The sequence below is a fragment of the Podarcis erhardii genome, assembly GCF_964252035.2.
Source record: "Podarcis erhardii genome assembly, chromosome: 7".
NCBI classification, from domain to species: Eukaryota; Metazoa; Chordata; class Lepidosauria; order Squamata; family Lacertidae; genus Podarcis; species Podarcis erhardii.
Genome location: NC_138511.1, coordinates 7597427 through 7624445, shown reverse-complemented (window position 1 = coordinate 7624445; position 27019 = coordinate 7597427). Strand labels below are relative to the sequence as shown.

The following is a 27019-nucleotide window of genomic DNA, read 5'->3' as shown; positions in this document are numbered from 1 at the left end:
GGTTGGTGGAAGAAATTAGAAGATCAGGGATTTTATAAATTAAAAGATATGTTTGGCTCCTAAGTGGTGTGGTCCATATGCCATCTTGCTTGCAACGCCTACTACGGTGAAAGTGGCCGAGGTGACCCCCTGGATTGATCATTCTCATCTGAAGCGGTCTGAGGGTCATTGGAACTGTGAGCAGAATCCTTCGGACCCTCTGAAGTTGAAGATCACCAGGAACCCCTGCCCCTAGCCCCACCGGGAGGGGGTTAGGGCACGAGCCCCAGACACCCGGTCTGTTCTCACTGCACCGGAAGCCAGTGAGTCTACGCACACCCGAAGATTGAGGAACTGCACCGGCAGATGGGAGGATCTTTACCAGTTGAATTATCAGCCAGCCCTCAATTTGTGCCAGATTTAAATACAGACCAGCTGTACAGATAGTAGTAAGGAATGTGGATGGGCTAGGGAACATAATTGATAAGTGGGTAGAGTTGTTGGAGGATTACGGATGTCATATCCCCTTGTATTTTCATGATTGGTACATACCCGTTTGGATACAAGCATTACCAAGGCAGCTGTGCCATATACCCATATACCCTTAGAAGGGTTTTGGCCAAGACCAACCTATCATAGGAGGTAAATGCCCGGAGAACCTAAAAGAACTGTTGTCGGGTTCTCTCACCCACCACCCCAAGGTGTACTTCCTCCCACCATACTGGTCACAGTAGCCTTCTTTCCTCCCCCCACCTAAACCCTTTTTGAGCAGCAATAGCAGAGTGTATGCAGTGTGAATTGACCACTCCAGTTCGACCAGAACCCGGGAACCACTAAGAGGCTCTACTGGGTGCGGCTGAACGGAGGGTTGGCTCACTCTCCAGGTATGCTCTGATCTTGGTTACCTCCAGTTCTTCTTAAAGTAATAATAACTGTTCTCCTTATCTTCTTTTACGTATATAGGAAGTATTTCTTCGGAAAGACTACCCACGAGGAATTGTTGATATCCTTGGGCTCCTTGAACCCGTGGAGTTCCTTGATTATGATGAAGTTGATGTTAACCCTGATGTGCATCTTGACCTTGAGGAGACCAATGACAAAAGAAAATGTTTTTGTAAAGCATGCTAAGCAGATGTTTAAATATATGGCGAAAATGTCACCCTTTATTATGAACACCCTAGAAAGGTAGCTGACATATCCCAGGACTAATCAGGGACCCTGACATTGTCTTGGCAGGCCTACTGTATAATCAAAGTGGCCTTTTCGCGACACCTCCTTCTGAAATGAATGATACCTCCTACCGATATTTCCGGTTCTCCAGAACCACCCGGGGCTTGTGCTTTTGTTGTTATGCCTCTGGATCATGGAACGCCAAATGGAAAGATTGGCCGCATGTCCACCACCACCAACATAAAGGTTGGCTGGGAAATTACACACAGTGCACTGCTAAGTTTTGGTTGTGGGGTTCCTTCAACGCCTCTTACCAAAGCAACACCACATCCTCAGATCTGTATCCATACTTTCCCCAATATACAGTAACTTCACCGGACAGGGATCCATCTGCTCTGGCTGGCTGATCAAGGACTCCAATCTTTGGTTCTTGTATAATGGACTAGCCACTAATTACTACCCTGGTAATTATCAGTGTGTGGGAATAGGTGCCTTTACTTTCCCTGTGACTGTGGAGGCTTTTCCTCCTCTACCCTCTCTTAGAAACAGAAAGAGGAGAGGTCCAAGGGGAACAGTGCAGTGATGAGATTTTCCTGGCCTGGTCTGTGGGTGCTGTTGGTGGAGGCTTCGTTAGCATCCTCACCATCGGCATACATCCGGGAGTTGTGGCTGAACAAAACCGTGAAGCACTATTTGCCCTAACATGCAGGTTGGAGAAAACCATCAATGCCACTACACATATCCTCCGACAGTTGCAGTCTGAGATTGAGGATTTGAACCAGATAGCAGCAGCTAATAGACTTGTTCTTGACTATCTTCTTGCCAGGAGGTTTTTGTAAAATAGTCCCGGAAGGCAAATGCAGAGTGAAGTTTCATGACCTCAACTACTGAGGATGAGTTGCCAAAATTACAGGCCCCTATAAATGATAACCATTGCTGCGTCTGTTGATTCTTGAGCATATTTTGAATGGGTATCAGGTATTCCTTATAGGTTTGCAACATACGCTTCTGATTTCTTATTGAATGTTTTTTTAAAAAATCTTAATGATTTCTTCATGAACTTTGTTCCAAAAGCTTTTTAACTCCTTACAGCCCACCAAATATGGTACATTGTTCCTATCTCGGTGTTACATCTCCAGCACACATTGGTTTCTTGCTTATAGATTTTTGCCAATTCCTTGGGGCAGCGGTTAAGTACCATCGGTAGATCATTTTCATTAGATTCTCCCTTATTGTATAGCATGCTGTGAACTTGATGTCAAATTTCCACAGCTAACATTATGTTGTGGCCAAAATCCTGTGCCCACTTTATCATAACGTCCTTTAGCATCCCATCCTTGAGTTCCCATTCCAAAAGTAGATCATACATCCTAGATAGGGTCTTTTTATTAATTTGTACTAATTCCTTTTGTAAGAATGACTTCTTTTCTCCAAAACTAATTTTCTTATCCTGATTAAATATATGCACTATTAGGTGATAGTGAATCTAGCCGTTACAATACTGTTTAATTTCTTCATACAATTTGATTTCTAATTGGTCCTGTTCTACCTTTATTAATTGTTGCTAAGTTGCCCAATTTGTGTCCATGTTTGTCTTTTTTACCGTTATCATCTCCACTGGGGATACCCACCAGGGTATTTTGGGCAATAATAGTCTGTGGTACTTATCCCAGACCTTGTATAATGAAATTCTGACTATATGATTTAAAAAGTCCTTATGCACTGCCACTTTGTTGTATGTTAGGTAGGCATGCCATCCAAACCTCGTATTCCAACCTTCTAAATCTAATATATCAGCCTTCTTCAAGAAGGTGGGGTTGTTTTAAATGATTGTTAAATGTGTTATGTTGATTTAGATTTTGTATTTGTGGGCTGGAGTGTTGTTTCAGTGCTCTTGTATTGTTTATTAGTGTGCATACATTAGTCTTGTGGCTCTTTTTAGTATGTTTTTATTATTTTAATTTATATTATGTTCTGATATTTTTATTATGAATTTTGTGCAGTGATTATTCTTATTATGTATTTTGTGCTTCGTATACTTGGTGTTGTGAACCACCCTGAGATTCAAAATCAAAAAAATCAACAATCCAAAACAACATCAACCAGAAACACAACAACAACAAAAAGGTTTCCTACCGCTGTGTACGGAAGGTCGTGAGGGCAGCACCACTCCTCTTGGGCCATCCTGATGGCGCTGATGTTCCTGGCGCTGGTCCAGACTGGATCCCGCGGAGAGCAGAAGATGGTATCACTGCAGCACAACTCTGATGTCACGTTGCCTTGGCCTGGCGCTACTCCGGATGTTCTGTCAGGAGGAGAAAGAGGCTCCTTGAGAAACGTCCCCTCCAGACATTCCACCAGGTGTCCCAATAGCCCACCAGATGCCTCACTCACCTGGCATGCAGCTCAGGAAGTCCTGCGGGTAAGGTTCCCTGTGAACGCAGTGGAGCAGCCTCCTCAAAAAGCGCTGGACCCTGCCTTTCTTCCGATGTTTATAGGCCCGCTGCATGATGTTCAGGCAGCTCCTCCCTGTCTGCCTGAGCCCTTCTTCCTCGTGCTGCTGCATCTCTTCCAGCCCTGAGGGGCAAGGGAGAAAGGTTGAGCAAGGCGGAGATACACAGGAAAAGAGCCATCCATCAACAATATGAAAACAGCCGTCAGGGGAGTTTGTGTGTGAGAGAGAGCAGTGAAGTCACATGCCAATTCTCTTTGCATGTTCATCTTGTGGCACCTCTGTCTGAACATACATCTGAGAATTTGCCTTCCCCTGAAGACCTTTCTCAGCAGAAGCATCCCTCCCTGCCCTCCGTACGTCTCACTCACATGTTCCATAGGATGCCATGTCGTGATGGTGGATGAAACTGGCATCCCGGAAAGCCAGATGACCTAGAGAGAGAAAGAGGCAAGAAAAGGGACGTCATCTCGGTGCAAAGCAAGTGGAGACAGAGGCAGCTCGGCAGGAGGACAGGTATGCTCTAGAGGTCTCCACGCTCACTCAGAGCAAGATCTGGGCGCAGATGGAGGCCTACCTAGCAGGTGGCCTGGGGACATGTCCATCCTCCCTGCCATCGTTACCAAGACGTTTCTGTCCATCCCTACCAGGGAAAAACATTGCTTGACTTACCCAGAAGCAGAGCTGCCACCCTGGAGACTGATGGCAGCCTGTTGGCGGACGGCTTCGTACATGTCAAGGCAGCACTCCGAAGGATGTCCTTGCTGAAGGTCTTGCTCTGTGGGCAAAGACAAAGGAGAATTGGCATCAGAGAGGCTTGAGAGTGCGGCAGAAGAGCCTTGCAGTCCCAGAGACATGCCTGGGCAAAGCTGCCAACAAAGCAGAGGGACCTTACCAGATGCTTGGCAGCCTGGTGGAGAGCAAAGTGGAGGCTAAATTTGTTGGAACGAGCCCACCACTTCACTTGTGGGGCTAGATGGCAAAGAGCCCTCCTTGCGGCCTGCAACACAAGAAGAGAAGAGGGTTACAAATTGCGGTACATAGTCTCGTAAGCTCCTGAGAACAATCCCTCCCTCCTACTGTGTAAGTCCACCTCTTTGGCCCTCACCTTGGCCACCACGTCCTCGTCTTCGAGGTGAATGAGGACCACAACCAGTTCGTGAATGGCTTCCTCTTCTGTTGTTATTATGGGAAGCCTTTGGTCTCTCACCCAGCCCCGAAGCAGCCCCAGATGTTCGATGGCTGATGCCCGGACGGAGGCTTCCTCCTGTAGGCAGAAAATATCAGAGGTTGTGTTTCTCAGCAGATCACCTTCCTTTCTCCTGCCCACTGGGGTGTTTTGAGGCTGCTCAGCCCCCTATCCTCCTCCTGGGGGAGACTGGGGGCAGGGGTGGCTCTCCCCCTGCGTTTTCCAGGCAGGCTTCCAAGAGAAGGTGCTCCAGAGGAACACCCTCCTGAAGCCAGAACATCTCCGCTGCATGCCAGTCTAAACCCCACCCTTCCTCTTCCAAAGCATTCCTCCTCCACCGGGTGTGATGTCATGTTTTCCCTAACACTCACATGGGCAGCCAGACCGCAGTAGGTTGCTGCCAGCATCTTCAGGTCTTCCTCTCCCAGCTCCCTGGAATGGTAGGCTTGGTCTACTAGCTCTATCAACTCTGGGAGGACATCGGCTTCTGCAGAAGGGAGGGAATCCAGCAGCAAGAGCCGCAGAAGCGAAGGGTCCTACACAAAAGAGAGAATCTTTTCAAAGGTCTGAAAGGCCTCACGCCTTTTAGCACAGGCCCTTCAGTATTGTGCCAGCAAAAGAGTGCTGGACCATGATTAGAATCGAGATCTGTACCCCCCCTCCCTCCCTCCCTCCCTCCCTCCCTCCCTCCCTCCCTCCCTCCCTCTGAGCATCACTTGCCATGTCAGAGTCCAGAAGCAGGGATATCCCTCTGACGCTGAGCTTCCGGACTTGCAGGTGGTCGTGTTCCAGCCAGTTGAGGAGCTGCTCCAGTGTATCTTCACAGGGATAGACCTCCAGATGGCAGCTGAGCAGCTAAAGAGGCCCAAAGAGAAAGAAACACTTCAGTGATGAGAGGCTGAGGTAGGTTCTCCTTTTACCCACCATTTGCAATTCTGCACAGAGCAAACCCACTGAAGTGAATGCACCAAAGTTTGTCATGTACATCAAATCCAATGGGTCTACTCTGAGGAGCACTAAAACAGGCAACAGTCCGTAGGCTCAAAGCAGCCCAACACTTGGCAGAAACCAAGCCAGGGCCTCCTTGCTGCACCCATTTCCTCCCGCGTCAGTCCCCCTCACCTCGATGTAGATAGCTGCCGCGACTTGTGGCATTCCGGCAAACTCCTGGTCCTCGAGAGCAGCGATGATGCTTTCCACCATGGGAGGGATCCACCAGCGTCGCTTTCCGACAGCTCTGAAATGGAGAAACAGATCTTGGTAAGGAAGGCAAAGACACCGCAGGAAGCAAACAGGGGCACAGTCCGATCCCGTGCCTTCAGCTCCATTTGCCAGACCACTGGGGAAGGTCACCGCGTTCTTCCTCTTACCTCACCATGGCAGACAACCCCTGGCTGAAAGTCTCCCGGCAGAAAAGTTGGTCAACGATGGCCGCCTCCACTTGCTCTCCAGTGGTGCCAAGAAGGAGGTGCAGAACTTCCTTAGCCCCTCTGCAACAAAAGCAAGGCCAGTTTTACCAGGAGGGTCATTGCCACACACTCAAATTCCTTCCCCATCCCTCCTCCCTAGCAGCCACCTGAAGGAGAGCCTCCCTTGCAAAACCAAGCTGGACAGGAAACCCCCCGAGGCTGAAGGGGAAAGGACTCCATTGGTCCCTTTGCAACACACTACTCACCCGAGGAATTCCTGGTCGTAATGGAAGTTCATAACCATCCCCAGGAGAGCGATGAGCAGCTGTGGGAAGTTCTGGCGCACAGCTGCCTTGTAGTCCTCCATCCTGAGGATGGCGTGCAACAGGCTGGTGAGATGTTGCTGGAAGAGAGAGGGGTGCAAGTCACTTTCCCTGCTTTCCTGCAGAATACAGGAATCCCTAGATATTACCCTAGGAAGAAGGAAGCCAGAAAGCAGGTGGTCCTTACCACTTCGGTGGCAGATTCCGCCAAGGGGCTTTCGTAAAGCTGCTTGGCCGTAAGATGGATCAGTTGTTCTGGGTCGGCCGATGCTAACACCTCCTTCCACACTCTCTCGCAGTCTCTGTGAATGCAAAAACAAGAGCAATGGTCAGCTTCAAGTCTTCTGCTTGCTGCCATGCTCCAGAGAGAGGAAATGGCAGCAAGGGCTTTCTGAGCAAGCCCTGCAGCTTGCCAACCTCCCCCTTAGCCCAGTAGAACCTGGAGGGCTCCATACCGGAAGGGAAACTGGAGGAGATATTCAACCACTGTCGCCAGGTGGTGGTGCGACAAGATGGACAAAGCGAAGACGGCCATGCTTCTGCCTTGCACTGTAGGCCCCTGGCTGATCTTATAGAAGGCCTCCAGCAGCACCTTCACCTGTCAGAGAAAAGGAGAGAGTTGCTTGGAGAGTACAAGGAAGTGGGGCTGTCTGCAGGTGGATCCCTCCATCCCTCATTGAAAGAGGGACCCTTGACCCGTGCCACCACAGCCATCTTCCTTCCAAGGTACCACTCAGGGTCCTTGGAAGTATTGAACCCAGGCAGCTCCAGGGCGCCAGTTCCCCTATCCATTGTGGGCCAAGAGAAGAAGCTTGCCAGTCTACTCCCAGAAGGAGGAGGATTCCCCATCCCTGAATCCATGTTTCTCAGGACCCTTGGCTGCGGTTCTTGTCCTGACATTGCCAGGCCCCTCTCAACTAACATGTGTCCTGGCCACCCAATGGCATGAGGTGGCCTCCCCTACACCAAAGCAGAGAATCTTCTTCTCTCCTACCTTTGCAGATGCCTTACCTCCACTTTTGTGCCGCCAAACTGCTTGATGAATTCTTGCAGTAAGTGGGAGATATCCAGTGGGTTGAAGCTGCTCTCGACAACCAGGTCTCTGGCCAGGAAGCACATGGCCTCCAAGAGCTGCTCCGCGGGGAGAAAAGCGCCAAAGACCTGAAGCAAGAGAGGGAGGTCAGAGATGCCCACAGGGCAGGGCTGGGGAGCAGAAAGCCCAGGTGCTGCCTCTGCGGAACCTAGAACACGTGGCTTGAGAGACAGCGACTTACCCTGGCAAGAGAGTAACAATTATTCACGAACAGTTCAGGAACCGGTCCTCCGGTGGATCTGAGGACCTTCTCAGCTCTGGTGATAAGTGTTCGGTTCCATGATGTTCGTGGCAGCATCTCTGCAAAGGAAAGCCAAAGGGTTAGTTTGGGTCTTGCTCACCCCCACCCCATGCTGGGATACATTCTTCTAGACTTACCTTCGTTGTGCCGCAGGATGGGCAGAAGATGGCAGAGAGCCTCTGCTGCCCGCTGCCTGCTCTCCGGGTCCGGATCCAATGCACAAAGGCAGGAAATCGCCACCAGTTGGCCAAAGGAGGGTGCAGGAACCGCTACCGATGGCTGAGAAGAAACCCAGAGAAGGGACTGATAAGCAACCCATCACCATTTTTCCTATAACATTTTTATTAAATCTTCCAAACATTCCAAAACATTTAGCATCCTCTACAGAAAAAAATCCAGTTCTTTTTGACTTCCCACCCCTCTTTTCCTAATGTTTGCTTTTTTCTTCTTTTCTCAGCCATTTTACTCACTATGGCCCAGCTCTGTTCTCCAAATTGAGTATGTGCTGGGATGCCTGATTGTCCCTTGGGCACCTTGCAGGGTGGGCCCAGAAGCAGCAGCCTGAAGGCCTTGACAGCCCTGCATGGTTGCAATGTTTCCCTTCAGTAAAGCCACTTCTGAGCTGGAAAGGAGGTGGGGTTGTGGGCTTCATGCCCTCCCCCTACGTACTCGGGGGCTGGCTTGCAGCCCCCACAAGAGCAGGGAATCCTTGGGCGCGTCACCTCCCTTGCCAGCCAATCAGCTGGCCCGGGAGGTGTGGCCAGCGCTATTTAGGGCCGGCGCGCCTGAGGATTTCCCTTTTTCGGACTTCTAGGTTAGCGCCATTGGCAATGGCGGAATTCCTCTGATCCAGAGGAACCTGCTCCGCAACAATCGGGTCTTGCTGCCGCGGCGAAGACGGAGACCCTTTAAAAATCCCAGGTGGAGGAAGCCTGGGAATGTGGGATTCGGCTGACACCAGGAGCGCCCCCCCCCACACACGCAAGGAAACCCCTTTTTCGGGGATCCGAAGTGACGTGGGGTGAGCGGGGTGTTTTGAATCGACCACTATTTTTACGGAGTGAAGCTACACAGCCGTTGCCGGAGAGCGCTGACTTTTTCCTGTGGACAATTGGACTCTAAACAAGTACCCGTGAGTAGAACAGAAAATTGGGCTAAGAAACATTTTAATTTGGCACTCAAGCGGGAAGGTCCTAAACAGGAAGTCCGCCTTCCGCTTTTGTAAATAGCCTGAAGCAAAAATTGTGCAAGCTGAAGTCTGGAAAGCTGTACATAAAGGTTTAAAATTCCTTCTGTTTTAACCATCTAAACCCCTCTTGGAAGCAGGAGTAAAGAGGGGGAATTTTGACTGTTTAAGCCTGCAGGAGAGAGAGTAAAGAAAGTTAAATTTCCACTGTCTCAAACCTGGGAACGGGGTGTCAGAGACAGAGATTTTTGGTGAAGTTCATTGACTGCGAAAGGAACATCCTTTGACAGATAGTTAAAGAAGAGAAACAAGTTGTCTCCAATGTTGCCTTTTGCATTTAAAAGAAACAAAAAATTTGAAAAATGAAAGTAACTTTATTTTGTTGGATCTGCTTTCAAAAGATGGATACAAATAGAAATTGTCTCCTCTAGAGGGAGTTTGTTAAATTGTTGCTGGAGTCGATCTGGGGACTTTACAGCTGTGGTGATTAGGATCCTGGGAACAGACTGTGACCTTGAACAAAAATGTGTTTGGAAGAAGTTTTGGTGCTTGCTTTTTGCAAGACAAGCGCTTTGTTGGAGCAGATGCATGAGAAGATGGATTTGATGACTGTTGCAGTCAAAAATTTTGGACAAACAGCGAATACTTATACAGAAACCATCCAGGAGCCAACTCAAGAACCTGATTTGATAGAGCAAGTGCAAACGCAGAAGATAATGGAGGAGGTTGCTGTTGAACCTCAAGTAATACAAATGGAGAAGCCCGAGGTCCTACAGGAGCATAAGCCGTTGTTGTTGAAGGTTGAATCTGGAGTGGGCCAGGGGGGGTCTGGAGTTGTGGGGGCCCTTAAGTTTGGAGGGACTTTGAAACATGCCTTTAAATATTTTCTGGACTACACTGTTGACTGTGGGGAATGGGACTGTGGGGAATGGGCCGATCTGCTGAGGAGAGACGGAGATATTTTTGAGTTGGAACATCCCCGAGACCTACTCCTAAATGAGAAAGGAAAGAAATTAAGAAAGAGATCAACAAAAGATAAGGTAAAGTGCAAGTACAAACAAGAAGAAGATCTGCAGAAGGGACATGGAAAAGACTTAAGAGCCTCAGACATAAGATTACCAGGTTGATGGACTAGATGGAATGGACAGTAAGGACTGACATAACCCGAGACCAGGAAGAAGAGACGCTGGAGGAAGATTGGAAGAAAACTTTTTTAAAAAACAATTATTTTGGGAATTAGTGTAAAATTAATGAGCATTAGGAAAAATGTTGGAATGAAAATATTTGGCTTTAGTAGAAATGATATAAGGAATTATGCACAAATAAATATTAATTTTTAAGCTTTAAGGTATTTTATGGTAAGATAAGGTTAAAATAAATTAAGGTAAATTGAATGACAGAATATAGTGAAAGATGGAAAGGATTTGCTGAGTTAACTAATAGGTTAGACTGTTAAGACAAATTACTTAATAAAAATTGAGAAAGATGGAAAGAATTTGCTGAAACAAATAACTAAACTAGAATACAAAAAAGGAGGTGCAAGGAGGTCGATGAAACAAGTAAATGAAGGATGGAGATATGGAATATTGGATGTGTGGTTTTTTTTATTGTTATTGGTGTATTGGTTTTTATGTGGTTTTTCTTTCTTTCTTCCTTTTTTGATGTACTGTTATGTATGTTTTGTTAATTTTTTGTTGCTCTCCCTTTTGCTTTTTTCTGTAATTTTTGAAACTTCTAATAAATATCATTAAAAATAAAAAAAAAGGATTTCCCTTTTTCTCCCAGTGCCCCAGCAGCTCCGGTTTTCCCACCCTTTAGGTTTGGCTCTTTGACATTGCTATGGACTTCGGTTGCTCGCCGTCAAGGGGCCTGGTAGGAATTTTTCCTGCTTGGCAAATTGGCACCAGCCATTTGGTTTTTTGCCTACCTTGTAGCAAATCACCACAACTTCCTCAGCATTGGCGGTTAGGCATTGGTAAGGTTATTGATATCCAGATGAAAAGGGGGAAGGAAGCGCCATCACCTTCCCCCAAATTGAAGGGTAGTCCGGTAAAGGATTCCGGGGGGGGGGGGCATTGCCATGTCTGAAGCCTATGGAGGTGAGGGCCTAAGGCACGCCCTTGAGGGGTGACCCCGGGGGAGCTCCTAGTTGATGTACATCAGCAGGACTCCCCCTCCTGGTGGTTAATCCTTGCCGGTCTTCTAGCAATCAGGCTGAAGCCGGTTAGTCTATAGGACCAATGCCTAAGCCAATACCGCTCAGTTCCTGTAATCAATAAAGTTGTGGCCTAATTTTGCCCATTAACCTAAAATAATGGTGTCCTGTGTCTTTATTTCCGTGGGGGAGGCGGGAACTCGCCACGCAACTCACATATTCCTGGATCTTCTTCAGGAGGGCGGAAAGATCTTGGAGCGCCTTCCTTCGGATCTTCCCATTCTTCATCGTTGCGACGACATCCGTAAATCTGTTCTTCAGCCGGTCCTTGCTGACGCTTTCAGGAGGAAGATCAGCCGCATCCGGAGAAGCTGTGGTTGGGATGCTGAGGGGAGAGAGGAGTAGCACTTTGTCAAAAGGGTTTATTGCCTCCCATCCTTCAAAGACCCCAAGCACCACCACCATAGAAATGGACCGGGTTGTTTTTTAAAAGCAATTGATTATGGGGGAGGGGATTAGCACAGGATTACCTTGGAGGAAGATCCTCCCCATCTTCCAGGCTGATTTCCGATATTTGATCTTCATCAAAATCAATTCCCTGTCCATGAGAAAAGAGAAACAGGAACGTCAGAATGTGAAGAATGGATCAGACCCATTCATGTTTTTGTATTGAGCAGGAAAGCACAGACGAGGTAGGTTGGGAAACAAACTGAAAATCTCTGGCCTCCATTTCCTTAGAGACCTTATTCATCCTTCTATTCATTTAAGCCTTCGGTTAAGAGTCTGGGTGTAATCCTTGACACCTCCCTTTCCATGGAGGCGCAGGTTACAACAGCCAAGGCGACATTTTTCCACCTTCGCCTCATCAAGCAGTTGGTCCCTTCCCTTTCCCGACCCAACCTGGCCACAGTGATCCATGCGATGGTCACCTCCAGGCTTGACTACTGTAATTCGCTCTACGTGGGGCTGCCCTTGAAGCTGTCCCAGAAACTCCAGCGGGTGCAGAATGCTGCAGCGAGGCTCCTCACGGGGTCTCTGCCATGGGAGCATATTCACCCAGTGCTTTTCCAGCTGCACTGGCTCCCGGTGGAGTACAGGGTCAGATTTAAGGTGCTGGTTTTGACCTTTAAAGCCCTTCACAGCCTAGGACCCTCGTACCTACAGGACTGTCTCTTCTGGTATGCCCCACAGAGGACCTTAAGGTCCATATATAGCAACACCCTAGAGGTCCCGGGCCCTAAGGAAGTTAGATTAGTCTCAACCAGAGCCAGGGCCTTCTCAACACTGGCTCCGGCCTGGTGGAGCTCTGTCTCATGAGACCAGGGCCCTGAAGGATCTGATTTCTTTCCGCAGGGCCTGTAAGACAGAGATGTTCCACCTGACCTTTGGCTTAGAATCAGTTTGATTCCCTCTTCTTAGAGCTCTCCTCCAAGTCCCCAGATACTTCTTGACTTCTTAGAGCTCTCCTCCAAGTCCCCAGATTTTGGCTCAAATGCATGGATTAGATTGGAAACGGGGATGATGAGAGTGGAGGCTAGCATCTGCCTAACATCAATCTACAAATGGCTGACATTGAATCTGCTCCCCCGAGGGATAGCCCCTTTGATCCTCTGTGACCAATTCCAGTCGGGCTGGCAGACTGCAGTCCTGAGCACCCTCCGGAAACTGGGTTTTGCCCCTCAAGCCCTTCTAAGTCTGGGCTTAGGCCAGGCTAATGCTACGGTCAGGCAAAGAATATTAGACACCGAGAGACAGCAGGACTGTGCAAAGTGCCCCGACTATAGAATTGGAGAAATCGAGAGAGATATAGCCGCACCGGCAGCATATCTCTTCTTTCTTGTATCTAGGGATGCAAGAAGGGCCTTTACACTCGCCAGAAGCGCGGCTCTTCCCTCGCCGGTCCTGGATGGAGCCTTTAGAAGGGTCCCGTATGCTCAGAGACTTTGCACCTGTCCATTGGGAGAGATAGGAAGCCCAGAACACTTGTTCTTTAGATGTCCCTTTTATGAAGAGGCACGTAGTAAGATCACGGATCCCCTACTGGTGAGGTTCGCTGACCTCCCGCAAAAGCAAAAATTTGACCTTTTGCTGTTAGGCAAAGAGCAGAAGATGACCTGGATGGTCGCCAGATTCTGTGTACAGATCTGTAGGCGCAGACCATCGCCCAACTCAAAATAGTCTGGCATGAAAAGCCCTGACTCTGAGTCAACTCCCTGGGATAGTTTATTGTTGTACATTTGTAGTGAAGTTAAGGATTTCAAACTTTGGTCAAGAAAGGAGCGGAGTATGGTGGGTAATCAAAAAACCACAAGAGTTATGGGAAAGAGGTCTGTTGCTTTAACCCTGCAGACCAACAGTCTCCAAATGTGTAAATTGTTATCTTAGGAAGGAAGTTCTCTAGTTTGATTTGGGGGCTTGACACCTGGGGCTCCAGCTATTCACACCCACCTAGTGTTGTTATCAGTCTTTTAATTACCTGGGAATAAAGATCCTAAGAATGGCTGAGAAAGAGCGCTCTGCAACCTGCGATTTGCCCGGCTGTTAGTGTACCACCTTTGCTGGCAGCCATCTTGTGTCTCCTTGTAATGGAGATTCCTGCTGACTTTGTAATGCGGATCTACTGAAGGACTTTGAAACTATCCTATCTCTGTCTTCGTTCTTAGAAGTGAGTATCTTAGTTAGCTATGCTAAACAATGTCTTTATTTTATCTGCCTGCAAGATACAAAAGATGTGCCTGCTTTTTAAGCATGTCAACTTTGTGTTTTTTTAATAAATTTTTAAAAAAGAAACTTTCTTTTGTCTTATGTGCCAATCTGAGGGGAAATCTCAGTCCAACGCCTGACCACTTGGTTACGCTATACCTGATGAATTTCTGCCTGCAAGTTTGCGGAAGCAGCTTGCAGAGTGGGGCAACTGGTAACAAAGGAGCATAGTCTTCTCCCTTGGACTGTGCCTCCTGGTGCCCTGAGACGGAGTGGTGGCAGCATTACCATTTCTGTTGTGTTTTGTTTTGTCAAAAAGCAAATGGCTGCTGGCCTCCGTTCCAGAAACCTGACCCAGCTGGAGGGTAAGGGCAGGTGAGGGAGGGGCGAGTGGCCGGAGCCCCTTTACTACATGGTGGCAGCGGTGGGATGGAACTTCCCTGCAGAAAGGCACTTTGATTTTAAATTGGCACTTTGATTTTAAATTGGCACAATTTTTTCTTTTGTGTACTACAGGCGTTTTATTTTTTGGGGATAGAGATAGTCAGGAATTATGGAAGCCGGGGCTTCCCAGGAATGCACTTTGCGTACTGTGGACGAATGGGGTCCGGGTGGAGAAGGCAGCTCCCTTCCTTCGGAGACAACGCCCCCCAACCTCCAAGTCCCAGAGCGGAATCCGCCTCCTGGTTTTTGGGAGATCCTGAGTCGGAGAGAGAGCTGGTGGATGCCAGCGAATTAAGAACTGTTCGGAAGGGTGGGCGAGAGTTCTGCAACTTGGAGAGAGTGAGGGGGGCGCCAGTTAACCAACTCTTGTCACCTCGTGAGGAAGTGGAAGCTAGGATGGCCTCCACACGTCCTAGAGGGAACTATCTTGTTTATGCAGAGCCCAAAGAGATGGAGTTTTCAGAGGGCGATGCGGTTGAGTGGGTGCAAAACCCAGGCCAAGGTGGATACCGGTGCCGTGATAAGTTTCCAAAGATGGGCCAGTCCATTCTTATGGGGCCGAGAGTCAGCCGGATGGCTTATGAGTATCAAGATCTGCGGCAGCAGCTGCAAGAAGTGTCTGTGGGAGACTACCATCGAGAGCGTCCATCGCGCGACATTCGCAGAACAGTGAGACGGCGTTCGCCCAGCTGGCCCGGGATGGGTCTACTCGCCAGTAAGAGCTTGGGAAACTCGTGGAGCAGTGCGACAGTACGCAGCAGAGGAGGAGGAGAAATTTCTCCCTAGACCCTCGCGTGGATACGGGGCGGAGGAACACCTGCGTCCCTCCGGATGAGCATCTCGACATCCTATTCCAAGGTATGACTACAGTCATGAAGAGTCACGAGGAGAAAATCGCAGACAGTCTCCTCCGGGGCTAACTTTGAGCAACCTTAACTGGAGGGCATTTCTGAAATATCAGCCCCCCCCCCACTGATGTTCTGAGTTATCTGACTCTGTTTGAAGTAACCTGCCGAGATATGGGGGTGTCCCTGAAAATGTACATGCCAATTTTGCGCTCCCTAATTTGTGGAGACCTAGCCGAATCGATGGGCCATCTCCCCTCACCCCAAATCAATGACTATGAGCGCTTAAAAAAATTAGTCATGCAAAGGCATGGACTTCATCCTGAGAACTATGGGAGGGCTTTCCGAAAAGGGGATAAGTCTGGTCCCTCAGACAGCATTGCTGTGTATTCTGCGAAAATGGCCCAGAACTTTGAACTTTGGCTTTCAGCCGCAGGTGTGTGTGGCTTTGAAGAACTTAGGCAGCTGATGCTAATAGAGCAACTTATGCACCACCTGTCTCCAGAAATTGCGAGTTTGGTTGCTGACCAAAGTCCACGATCTTTAGAAGAGGCCACAGAATATCTTTTAGACTAAATCATTCTCATCTGGCCAACAGGGGACTGGCTGGTGGGTACAGACCAGCAGCTTCAGCTTCTGGCGGGAGGTCCGGCCCTCCCGTTAAAGATCAAAGCAGGGGTCCCCCTACTCCTGCAAAAGACTCCTCTACAGCAGGTGGGGAATGTGCTAAATTGTCTCCGAGTTCCAGACTGTGCTTTTATTGTAGGAAACCGGGCATGTAAAAGCAGTTTGCCCCCAATTAAGTGAAAAGAAGCCTCCAGTTTTGACTTTGACTCCTGCGGTGCGCATGATCCAGGACCAAGCGGAAGAGCAAAAATCAGGAACTGAGGAAAGCTCAGTCCGGAGGGGAAGGGTGGGGCAGCTCCTGACGCTATAGCTTCCAAACCAGCTGTAGCCACTTTAAGTGCAGTTATTGTGGGACCTGTGAGTTTCCGAGCACAATTCAAAGTGCTGCTGTTGACCTTTAAAGCCCTAAACGGCCTCGGCCCAGTATACCTGAAGGAGCGTCTCCACCCCCATCGTTCTGCCCGGACGCTGAGGTCCAGCGCCGAGGGCCTTCTGGCGGTTCCCTCATTGCGAGAAGCAAAGCTACAGGGAACCAGGCAGAGGGCCTTCTCGGTAGTGGCGCCTGCCCTGTGGAACGCCCTCCCATCAGATGTCAAAGCGATAAATAACTACCTGACATTCAGAAGACATCTTAAGGCAGCCCTGTTCAGGGAAGTTTTTAATCTGTGATATTTTAGTGTATTTTTGGTTTCTATGGAAGCCGCCCAGTGTGGCTGGGGAAACCCAGCCAGATGGGCGGGGTACAAATAAATTATTATTATTATTATTATTATTATTATTATTATTATTATTATTATTATTATTGGTGCTGGTCCAAGTGTGCCTCATCTGAAGTGGGCTAATTCGAAGTTTACAGCCCCCATTGAGATCAACGGAATTGCTGTGAACTCTTTCTGAGACACTGGGTCTGACATTACCAGTGTGTCCAGAGATTTGGTTTTGCCCCTACAGATGCAGGCTAAACCCTTAAAGATTAGCCCCTATGGTGTGAATGAGATTTTTCAACCTACTGCCATTGTTCCAGTATCCTATAAGGGGTACTATGGAAACCACCTAATTATAGTACATGATCCTGAAGTGTGCAAAAGTCCTGTCCTGGTGGGGAACAATTTGGGATTTAAGGTTTACCAACAACAACTTGCGGTGAACTCTTTTTCCATTGGAACTGGAACTGCTGTGACTGCTGTTCCTGAGAAATCGGTTGGGAAGAGGGTTGGCTTAATACGCACTGCCACCCCTGGTGTTAACTGGCCCACCTCAGCGTCTAGCACACCTCCCAGTGTTCACCTTCATCAAATTGTTGTGCCTTCCTTTTGAAGCATAGACTCTGATATTGTGACTCTGCCAAAAGACTTAGTTTTGTCTCAGCTGAACCAGTCCGATTTTCGGAAGAGTAATCCTAGTGGTGGAAATTTAATTCCCCAATCTGCAACTGTTGATTCAGTTCCCTCCCAGGATTTTATGGGGGATCCCTTTGTTCCAGTCCCTGAACCCCAAGTTTGTGCAAACCTTACTTTGGGGGAAGGGGTTTTGAAATCTACAGTTCCTTTCCAGCAGCTTGCAACGACCCCCCTAGCGACGCAGACTGTGCGAAAGCGGAGAGGCAAGAAGAGAAAGGGGGGCCAGCTCAGCCCAGCCAAGCCACTGTGGAGAGTTTTGAGTCCTCTGCCATGGTGGGAGATTTGGCCGCGTTTGAAGTAAAGCAGAGATTTGGTCACTCTCTCCTAGGTCATTTAGAAACTGCAGAAAAGTCTCTTTGCACAATAGAGTTTACCCCTTTTGTGCCTGAAAAAGAGTTTTTCTATCCACAGCTCAAGGACTATAAAGACCCAATCGATATGTTTATTGTTTTTCAAAAAGTTTTGTAATGCAAATGTTTGTGTGGAGAAGAAATGGGATTTGGTGGGTCTTTTACAGAACTTTAGTCCTAGGAAACAGTGTGGTTATGTTATGAGTAAAAGTGTTTTCAGGTTTGATTGGGATTCCATCCCACCCCACCTCTGTGTTCAAAATCTGTTAGGAATTTTGGTTGAGATTTACTCAAGGAGCCCAGAGTTTGTGTCAGACCAGCCAGGTTTTGGCAAGCTCCTAGAAAATCCTTTGTCCATGCTCAGAGGGAGATGGGAGGGATTGGAAGAAGTTGAGTTAATTTTTTCTAAGTCATGGCCAGAACACCTTAAGCATGTGCAGAGAGCTTTGGCCCGATTGCAAGATGCAAACCTGACCGTTAAAATGTATAAATGTCAGTTTGCTCAAGGAGAAGTGAATGATTTCGGATTCAGATTGGGCTTGTGAAACATCAAATCCCTGGGAGCAGAAATCCAGTGTGTACTGGAATGGCTCTTACACCAATTCAAGGGAGCCACTGAGTTGTTAACACAAGCCCTAGTAAGTTTGTGGGTGATTCTAGCCCCTGACCAGCAGCCTCCTTTTGAAATGCAAACCAATGCCAGTCAAATAGGATTAGGAGAAACTTAGACCATCCCACTGCTGAACAAAAAGGTCTTTCTGATCTGGAAATAGTGACTCAAAGTTTTGAGAAAGGAGACTGGGCTGTAACTTTAAATCTTACCAGTCTCCCCCCTAAGCAAGTCGTTTACTGGCCTGGCCTTAGTACATCCGAGGCCAAGCTAAGTCCTGTGTTTTATCAAGAGAAATACCAAAAGGTGCCTAATTCTTTTAGAGAACATCATGCTAATACTTGAAAATGTATGTGGAACTTGAATTTTCTTTACAGATAGGTAGCCGTTTTGGTCTGCCATAGTCAAAACAAAACAAATTCCTTCCAGTAGCACCTTAAAGACCAACTAAGTCAGTTCTTGGTATGAGCTTTCGTGCATGCACACGAAAGCTCATACCAAGAACTGACTTAGTTGGTCTTTAAGGTGCTACTGGAAGGAATTTGTTTTGTTTTGAATTTTCTTTGTTAACTCCTTTTGGAAGTCGAACACAGGTAGCCTTTGTGCACTTAGACTTCCTAGAAGGGTACAAACAGGCTAAAGGTACTTTTGATGTGTTATCCTTGTCTATCCTGTCCAGAACATCGGCTAGGAAGTTTTTTGTTATTTCACAGCTGTTTTACTGTGCCTGCGGTATTGACCCACGATGAGTTATTTGTGCAACCCCCCTAGTTTGGGGAAGATCAGTTTGAGTGTGTTGCTAGTGAATTTTTTCTTTAAAAGGCTGCTTAACCACTCAAGCTGGAAATGTTTACATCAGTTTGTACATACTTTGTTTTGATGAAATTTAGGGACTTAACACTGTAATTTCATCTTAGAGGGGAGGGTGTAGTGAAGTTAAGGATTTCAAACTTTGGTCAAGAAAGGAGCGGAGTATGGTGGGTAATCAAAAAGCCACAAGAGTTATGGGAAAGAGGGCTGTTGCTTTAACCCTGCAGACCAACAGTCTCCAAATGTGTAAATTGTTATCTTAGGAAGGAAGTTCTCTAGTTTGATTAGGGGCTTGACACCTGGGGCTCCAGCTATTCACACCCACCTAGTGTTGTTATCAGTCTTTTAATAACCTGGGAATAAAGATCCTAAGAATGGCTGAGAAAGAGCGCTCTGCAACCTGCGATTCGCCCGGCTGTTAGCGTACCACCTTTGCTGGCAGCCGTCCTGTGTCTCCTTGTAATAGAGATTCCTGCTGACTTTGTAATGCGGATCTACTGAAGGACTTTGAAACTATCCTATCTCTGTCTTTGTTCTTAGAAGTGAGTATCTTAGTTAGCTGTACTAAACACTGTATTTTATCTGCCTGCAAGATACAAAAGATGTGCCTGCTTTTTAAGCATGTCAACTTTGTGTTTTTTTAATAAATTTTTTAAAAAAGAAACTTTCTTTTGTCTTCTGTGCCAATCTGAGGGGAAATCTAAGTCCAACGCCTGACTACCGTATTTTTTGCACCATAGGGCGCACCGGACCATAGGGCGCACCTAGTTTTGGGAGGCGGAAAACAAGAAAAAATTATTCTGAAGCCCAGAAGCCAGGACAGCAAGAGGGATCTGGCTTCTGGGATACCGTGCGGCTGTCCTGGCTTCTGGGATAACCGCGCCAAGCCTCTTCAGGGCAGCGGGATGAAGGCTCCCCCTGCCCAAAGAGGCTGCGCAGGGCTAAGGCAGAAGCCAGGAGGGAGAAGGCGCAGCGCCCTTCAGCGAAGCTGGAGAAAGAACAGAATGAGTCCCTTCTGTTCCTCCTCCGGCTTCCAGGACAGGTGCGTCGCTCAAGGGGCTCTGCGCCTTCTCTCTCTCTCAGGAGAGGCGCTGCGCAGAGAGGGAGAAGGCGCAGCGCCCCTTTAGCAAAGCTGGAGGCCTCCGGCTTCCAGGTCAGGCACGCCGCCGCGAAGCCAAGGAGCCTACATTCGCTCCATAGGACACACACACATTTCCCCTTCATTTTTGGAGGGGGAAAAGTGCTTCCTAGAGAGCGAAAAATACGGTACTTGGTTACGCTATACCTGATGAATTTCTGCCTGCAAGTTTGCGGAAGCAGCTTGCAGAGTGGGGCAACCGGTAACAAAGGAGCATAGTCTTCTCCCTTGGACTGTGCCTCCTGGTGCCCTGAGACGGAGTGGTGGCAGCATTACCATTTCTGTTGCGTTTTGTTTTGTCAAAAAGCAAATGGCTGCTGGCCTCCGTTCCAGAAACCTGACCCAGCTGGAGGGTAAGGGCAGGTGAGGGAGGGGCGAGTGGCCGGAGCCCCTTTACTACAACAAATTATTTCTCAATTTATTGTTGTACATTGTCTGTTTTAACCATATTTGCGCAGCAGTTTCTAATGTTGTGAGGGTCCTCTATTTCAGAGGCTTCTACTCTGCAGCCTCTTATAGTTGTTTTAACTGTGAGTTTTTAAGTTCTTATGCTCTTACAGTTGTTTTAACTGTCTTTGGTTTTTTTAGTTCTTATCTGTTTTAATTATCAGTTTTTATCCATCCATTATCCGTGTTTAATCTTGTATTTTATTCAGATGTTTTATCCTATGCCTGTTTCTTGGTCCTCATTTGCTCTAACAATTATCGGTTTTAAAAAAATAATCCTAACTGCTACTTTATTTATATGCTCTTTCTTTTTTTATCCTGGTCTGTGACCATAATAATAACAATAATAATAATAATAATTTTTATTTATATCCCACCCTCCCTAACAACAATAAAACAGTACAACACAACACTCTAAAATCATTCATTATAAAATTAATTCGAATCAAACCACTGGCAACCATTGGGCCAGAGCTCATAGAGCTAATAAAGTTCATACAAGTAGGTTCCAGAGTTAAGTCCCCTGGCCATGGCAACCTACACTTACCTCCAGGAGTCTTCGGGAAGCCATCCTTAGGCCACCTCCTCCAACCTCGAGATGCTGAGGAACCTCAAATGGCACAAGCTCCGTTGCTAGGCAACGGCAGTTGAGAAGATGGAATTCCCGGCCTCAGTGCCAAGGCTCTAGGAGAGGCCGTGTGGCCTAGTGGTTAGAACAATGTTAATGCCATGCAACGCTAGGGTGATATATATTCTTTGAAATGTACAGTTTAATACTTTTTCTATTATTTGTATCCTGCAGACTCTTGTTGTCTCCTAAAGAAGCTGACAGGATTGCTCCCCTGTACTTACTTATATGTTTGCCATGTACATTTATGAACGTTTATTTTATATACAAACAGCTGTGCAAACCTTTGGAGGCAGAGATGCAAGAAGGCCTGGGGGGAGAAAGAGGGACAGAGGCCAGTGTTGCTCCCAGCACCCTTGACCAAGCACCCTTGACCATTCAAGGCACCAAAGGGTGCCACAGCACCCTGCTTGAAAACCACTGCCCACCCAACAAGCATCAGACATGCATCATAGAAAGAGGCAGTCTTGTCTCCTGGCTTGTCTCTTGTCATGATACCTGGCAATGTTTGCTGGTTGCCCTTTCCTGACCAGTCTGAGCCTTTCCCTTGAAATGGTAAATACCTCAGTTCTTGAACCCATTGTCACAGATCTACCCCTATTTATGTGAGATGTTTATAGCTTTTGAAGGATTTGTAAGTGAAAAGAACTATTGGGAAAGGTTTTTCCTTCAACTGCAGAGTAAATGTCTGGGGTCATTAAGAGGGCTTCAGGATTGCTCTGTGAACTCAAAGTGTCTTTTTTTTCAGGGAATATAGGATTGTTTTTTTTCTAGGGTGCGTGCCTGCTATGTGTGCACTTTAAGATTTGTGTAACACTCATGCCAACTTCGGTTGCCCAGCGCCTGCAAGCCCCCTACTGTGACATCATAGAATAATAATAATAATAATAATTTATTTATACCCCGCCCTCCCCAGCCAAGGCCAGCCTCAGAGCGGCTTACAAGCAATAATAAAAACAAGATGAATGATTACAAACTTAAAAACAAAAATAAAATACAACATTAAAATAATGGAACATTAAAATGTAGCCCATCGCAGGAGGAGAAGGAAAAGAAGGAAAAAGAAAAAAAGAGAGAGAGGGAGGGAGGGAATCAAATTGGCTCCAAGCCAAAGGCCAGGCGGAACAACTCTGTCTTACAGGCCCTGCGGAAAGAAATCAGATCCTGTAGGGCCCTGGTCTCATGAGACAGAGCGTTCCACAAGCCAGAGCCAGAGTTGAAAAGGCCCTGGCTCTGGTCGAAGCCAATCTAACTTCCTTAGGGCCCGGGACCACTAGGGTGTTGTTATTTATGGACCTTGAGGCTCTCCGTGGGGCATACCAGGAGAGGCGGTCCCGTAGGTACGAGGGTCCTAGGCCGTGAAGGGCTTTCAAGGTCAAAAGCAGCACCTTAAATCTGACCCTGTACTCCACCGGGAGCCAGTGCAGCTGGAAAAGCACTGGGTGAATATGCTCCCATGGCAGAGACCCCGTGAGGAGCCTCGCTGCAGCATTCTGCACCCGCTGGAGTTTCTGGGACAGCTTCAAGGGCAGCCCCGCGTAGAGCGAATTACAGTAGTCAAGCCTGGAGATGACCGTCGCATGGATCACTGTGGCCAAGTCAGGGCGGGAAAGGTAAGGAACCAACTGCTTGATGCGGCGAAGGTGGAAAAATGTCGCCTTGGCTGTTGCTGTAACCTGCGCCTCCATGGAAAGGGAGGCGTCAAGGATTACACCCAAACTCTTAACGGAAGGCAATGGCACTAATTAGTTTCAATCGGCTCCCACGAAACCATCCAGCCACAGCTTCCAAGCATCTGGTCAGTGTGTTCGGGGTCGAGTCGGTGTGACCATCCATCAGCAGATAGAGCTGAGTGTCATCAGCATGTTGGTGACAGCCCAGCCCAAAGCTCCGGATAATCTGGGCAAGGGGGCGCATAAAGATGTTAAAAAGCATCGGGGAGAGAATTGCGCCCTGCGGCACTCCACACACCAAGGAGTGGCGTGACGACATTTCCCTCCCTAGTGCCACCCTCTGTCCCCGACCAGAGATAAAAGAGCACAACCAGTTACGGGCTATGCCCTGTATCCCCACGTCTGCGAGGCGGTGGTCCAGAAGATCATGATCGACCATGTCAAAGGCTGCTGACAAATCTAAAAGGATCAGCAGTCCTGACCCGCCTCGATCCAGTTGTCTACGGAGATCATCTGTTAAGGCAATCAGAGCCGTCTCCGTCCCAAAACCAGGACGAAAACCGGACTGAAATGGATCTAATGCCGATGTTTCCTCCAGAAACCTACCAAGCTGTTCAGCAACTGCTCTCTCAATTACCTTACCCAGGTATGGAAGATTTGAAACTGGGCGGTAATTGGATAGGTCTAAGGGATCTAATGAAGTTTTTTTTAAGAGTGGACACACCACTGCTTCCTTCAGTTCCCCTGGGAATGTCCCCGTGTCAAGGGACAAATTGATAATTTCAACCAGGGGGGTCCGCACAACATCTGGACACTCCCTAATCAGCCAAGTATCTGCTAAGCTGAGCACACTATCAATATGCATAAGAGATTCAGAAACTAAATATTTACTATCTCAAAGGAATGGCCAGGCTACTCAGAAAAGGCAATCAGATAAGGCATTATCAGGTATCCTGGCAGAGAGGAGAGAAGCAACACACTCAGATTTCTGCTGCGGACCACTTCTTTCGTGATGTATGTATGATGTTTTGGGGGGTGGTCTTGAGCTACAGGGTAAAGGCAATGGGACCCCTGACCGTTAGGTCCAGTCACGAACGACTCTGGGGTTGCAGCGCTCATCTCGCTTTACTGGCCGAGGGAGCTGGCGTACAGGTTCCGGGTCATGTGGCCAGCACAACTAAGCCACTTCCGGCAAACCAGAGCAGTGCACGGAAATGCCATTTACCTTCCCGCCAGAGCAGTACCTATTTATCTACTTGCACTTGGACGTGCTTTCGAACTGCTAGGTGGACAGGAGCAGGGACCGAGCAACGGCAGGTCACCCCGTCGCAGAGATTCGAACAGCTGACCTTCTGATCGGCAAGCCACTCGCATGGCACTACAGAGTTTTCAAAAGTCTATATAAGAGCTTGCACACCAATGTTCTGGGTTCCTCTCCTCCCTCCCTGCGTGGAGTGAGTGGGGGACCCTGTTGCAACAGTTTAATAAAGATCAGGCTTACTAGCTGCTTTGCTTCTCAATATTCTCTGGTTGGCCTCTGTTATTTTCTCCTACCAATAGGGAACCTACAAAAGGACTCTATATGGGCTCTTGGATACCCCATAAGGGGGAAAGGAGCAGGTTTTTCTTCTGTTATAACACCACCCTTCCAGAAAGGTGGGGCTGCCAACCCTAATATGTATTCGTCTCCTGGATAAGGTGGCTATTCACCCAGCAGCTCAGGGTAGATTACATGATGCAGCCACATTTGGGATCCTGTGTCCATGTGCAACGGGATGGCCGAGCACCCACAGGGGAAATTTTGTGGGGGCCCAGGCCCCCAGCCCTCCCCCAGATGACGCCAGTACGGGGGATCAAATTGTCCCCATTTTATCAATGCATCTCTCTGGGCAGAGGGGTCTGTCATATGTATTCTTTTCTGAAGAAGGCAGCCCACACCTCTGTCTGTCTGAAAGATAGTGAAAATATTGTTATAGCTGGACCTGCAAGCATCCACATTTGGACCCACAGGGAGTTGGCAAAGAACAGGTGTGCTGTTGCCATACAAACCACCGGGTGGGCCTTGCCCATCTCCTCCCTTTGCCAAATTCTGCATCATCCTAGAGGTGTAAAGAAGAACAAGAAGAACAGCCTTTTGCCAGAGTCTGGAGGTCTTAGCTGGGAAGAGACACAGAGTCTTTTCCTGCTCTGTGCTGGACCCAAAGCCATGGTTTTGGAGTCCTCCTAGGAACCTATACTGGGCAAGCAAGATCTGCTGGAATGTTACTGCTGTGAGCCCTTCCATCCTGTTATGTACTGAGTTGAATAGGATCCAAAAGGCAGCAGTCTGATTGGTCCTAGAACAATAGGATTAAGAATGCAGCAGTTTGATTGGTCCTAGAACAATAGGATCCAGAATGCAGCAGTCTGATTGGTCCACAGGAGCCACCCAATCCAGCTCCAGGTGGAAGGGAATCTGCAACCTGATTGGCCTACAGGAGAATCCTGGAATTAGCCAATCACGTGGGGCCCATTGTGTAAATAATGTACATAAGGCAGACATTCTGGGGGAAATTCCATTCTTCCTCACCACTATGAGCTGAATAAAGAGCATGAAATCCACTCTTGACTGAGCATATTTCACATCCTCTGCTCAGATTGTATTTCTGTGAGAAAACAAAACTATATATCCTAAAGAGCCCAGAGTGAGCTTCGTTCCAAAGGACCAGCACCCTATGCATAGCCTGAAACCTCTCACTGCTCAGAGTTTGGGCTGCATGAAACAAGATGACTCCTTTTGTCAGTGCTACCAACAAAACTGCAGGAAGCTGAAACAGGGTGTCTGAAGAAGGAATATTTCAGAACAAGCTTGTGAGGAGTCCTCTGCACAGACAAACAGACAGAGTGACTGAATAATACATTTCCACAGCAGTTTGGGGACAGACAGCTGAGCACAAGGCTCCCTTTAAAGTAGTGGCTCAGAGAAGGCACTCTCTGCTATGAATAAGTGAAAGCTCCTGTTTCTGAGGGAGGTTGATCGGGGGGGGGGGGGTTTCATCTAAAGATGTTGGGGGAAAGCCTTAGGAGTGCATCGTCATTCACACTGGGCAATAGATATCGGTCATAATATAGACATGGAAGCATGGGAGCGATTGTGGAATACAGATATAAAATTTACAGCATGTTATGGTTTATGATGGTGACAGCAGTCATGAAATTAAAAGATGCCTGCTTCTTGGGAGAAAAGCAATGACAAACCTAGACAGCATCCTAAAAAGCAGAGACATCACCTTGCCAACAAAGGTCCGTATAGTTAAAGCTATGGTTTTCCCAGTAGTGATATATGGAAGTGAGAGCTGGACCATAAAGTAGGCTGTTCGCCGAAGAATTGATGCTTTTGAATTATGGTGCCGGAGGAGACTCTTGAGAGTCCCATGGACTGCAAGAAGATTCTTAAGGAAATCAGCTCTGAGTGCTCACTGGAAGGACAGATCCTGAAGCTGAGGCTCCAAGAATTTGGCCACCTCATGAGAAGAGAAGACTCATGCTGGTAGCTTCGAGAACACTGTCCAACCATCTTGTCCTCTGTCGTCCCCTTCTCCTTGTGCCCTCCATCTTTCCCAACATCAGGGTCTTTTCCAGGGAGTCTTCTCTTCTCATGAAGAGCCTCAGCTTCAGGATCTGTCCTTCCAGTGAGCACTCAGAGCTGATTTCCTTAAGAATCTTCTTGCAGTCCCCGCTCTTTTATGTCGGTTAATAATTTACGTTTGATCCATGGCTTTTTGCCTTGCCATATAAACTTTGTTAGGTCCATTTTCCATTTTTTTAAACAATCATCTTTACCTATTACAGTGGTGCCCTGCAAGACGAACGCCTCGCAAGACGGAAAACCCGCTAGATGAAAGGGTTTTCCGTTTTGGAGGCGCTTCGCAAAACGAATTTCCCTATGGGCTTGCTTCGCAAGACGAAATGTCTTGCGATTCCTGCTGGTTTCCCCCCCCCCTTTTCCTAAGCCGCTTATCAGCTGATCCGCTAAAAGCCGCTAAACTGCTAATAGCACTAATCCACTAAGCTGTCAATGGGCTTGCTTCGCAAGACGAAAAAACCGCTATACGAAGAGCCTCACGGAATGGATTAATTTCGTCTTGCGAGGCACCACTGTATGGGA

The 27019-nt window shown here is 47.8% G+C and overlaps 3 protein-coding genes across 7 annotated transcripts in view; all 3 read right to left on the bottom strand.

Moving 5' to 3' along the window:
• Positions 1-954: 954 nt before the first annotated feature.
• Positions 955-5646, bottom strand: LOC309345462 (uncharacterized protein). Of its 2 annotated transcripts, XR_014158241.1 has the most exons (9): positions 5511-5646; positions 5162-5326; positions 4710-4868; positions 4497-4601; positions 4274-4379; positions 3973-4035; positions 3544-3726; positions 3286-3454; positions 955-1059 (listed from the first exon to the last, which is right to left on the bottom strand). XR_014158241.1 is itself a non-coding variant. In XM_081868544.1 (8 exons), exons 1-8 carry the CDS (start codon positions 5511-5513, stop codon positions 3441-3443), a joined length of 798 nt encoding a protein of 265 aa, XP_081724670.1. In that variant the 5' UTR covers positions 5514-5646; the 3' UTR covers positions 3125-3440. The 2 variants fall into 2 exon arrangements, 1 of the variants encoding a protein (XP_081724670.1); XM_081868544.1 differs by lacking the exon at positions 955-1059 and having other exon boundaries at positions 3125-3454.
• Positions 5647-5718: 72 nt separating this feature from the next.
• LOC309347181 (uncharacterized protein) lies at positions 5719-7913 on the bottom strand (the record flags this gene model as incomplete). Its single annotated transcript, XM_081871522.1, has 7 exons — positions 5719-6027; positions 6161-6280; positions 6466-6602; positions 6710-6824; positions 6978-7120; positions 7534-7683; positions 7797-7913. 7 exons carry the CDS (start codon positions 7911-7913, stop codon positions 5832-5834), a joined length of 978 nt encoding a protein of 325 aa, XP_081727648.1. The 3' UTR covers positions 5719-5831.
• LOC309345487 (uncharacterized protein) overlaps positions 7907-27019 on the bottom strand; it is a 50662-nt gene continuing 31549 nt past the window's right edge. The window contains exons 1-4 of one of the 4 annotated variants that reach the window (XM_081868576.1): positions 21119-21175; positions 11728-11795; positions 11414-11582; positions 7912-8135 (exon numbers count right to left, since the gene is read on the bottom strand). In XM_081868576.1, the coding sequence (XP_081724702.1) occupies positions 7953-8135; positions 11414-11582; positions 11728-11795; positions 21119-21142 (444 nt within the window). In that variant the 5' untranslated portion in view covers positions 21143-21175 and the 3' untranslated portion in view covers positions 7912-7952. Of the gene's footprint in view, positions 8136-11413; positions 11583-11727; positions 11967-12167; positions 12581-14717; positions 15160-21118; positions 21176-27019 lie in introns of those variants that run through there. The other 3 variants (XR_014158248.1, XR_014158249.1, XR_014158247.1) reach the window with 3 other exon arrangements.

Excerpts from the sequence above, each read along its gene's own strand:
- LOC309345462 (XM_081868544.1), bottom strand. Across the intron at positions 4,380-4,496 it reads ACCAGGCTGCCAAGCATCTG|AGCAAGACCTTCAGCAAGGA; the intron begins GTAAGGTCCCTC and ends CTTTGCCCACAG. Across the intron at positions 3,727-3,972 it reads CATGGCATCCTATGGAACAT|GGCTGGAAGAGATGCAGCAG; the intron begins GTGAGTGAGACG and ends CTTGCCCCTCAG.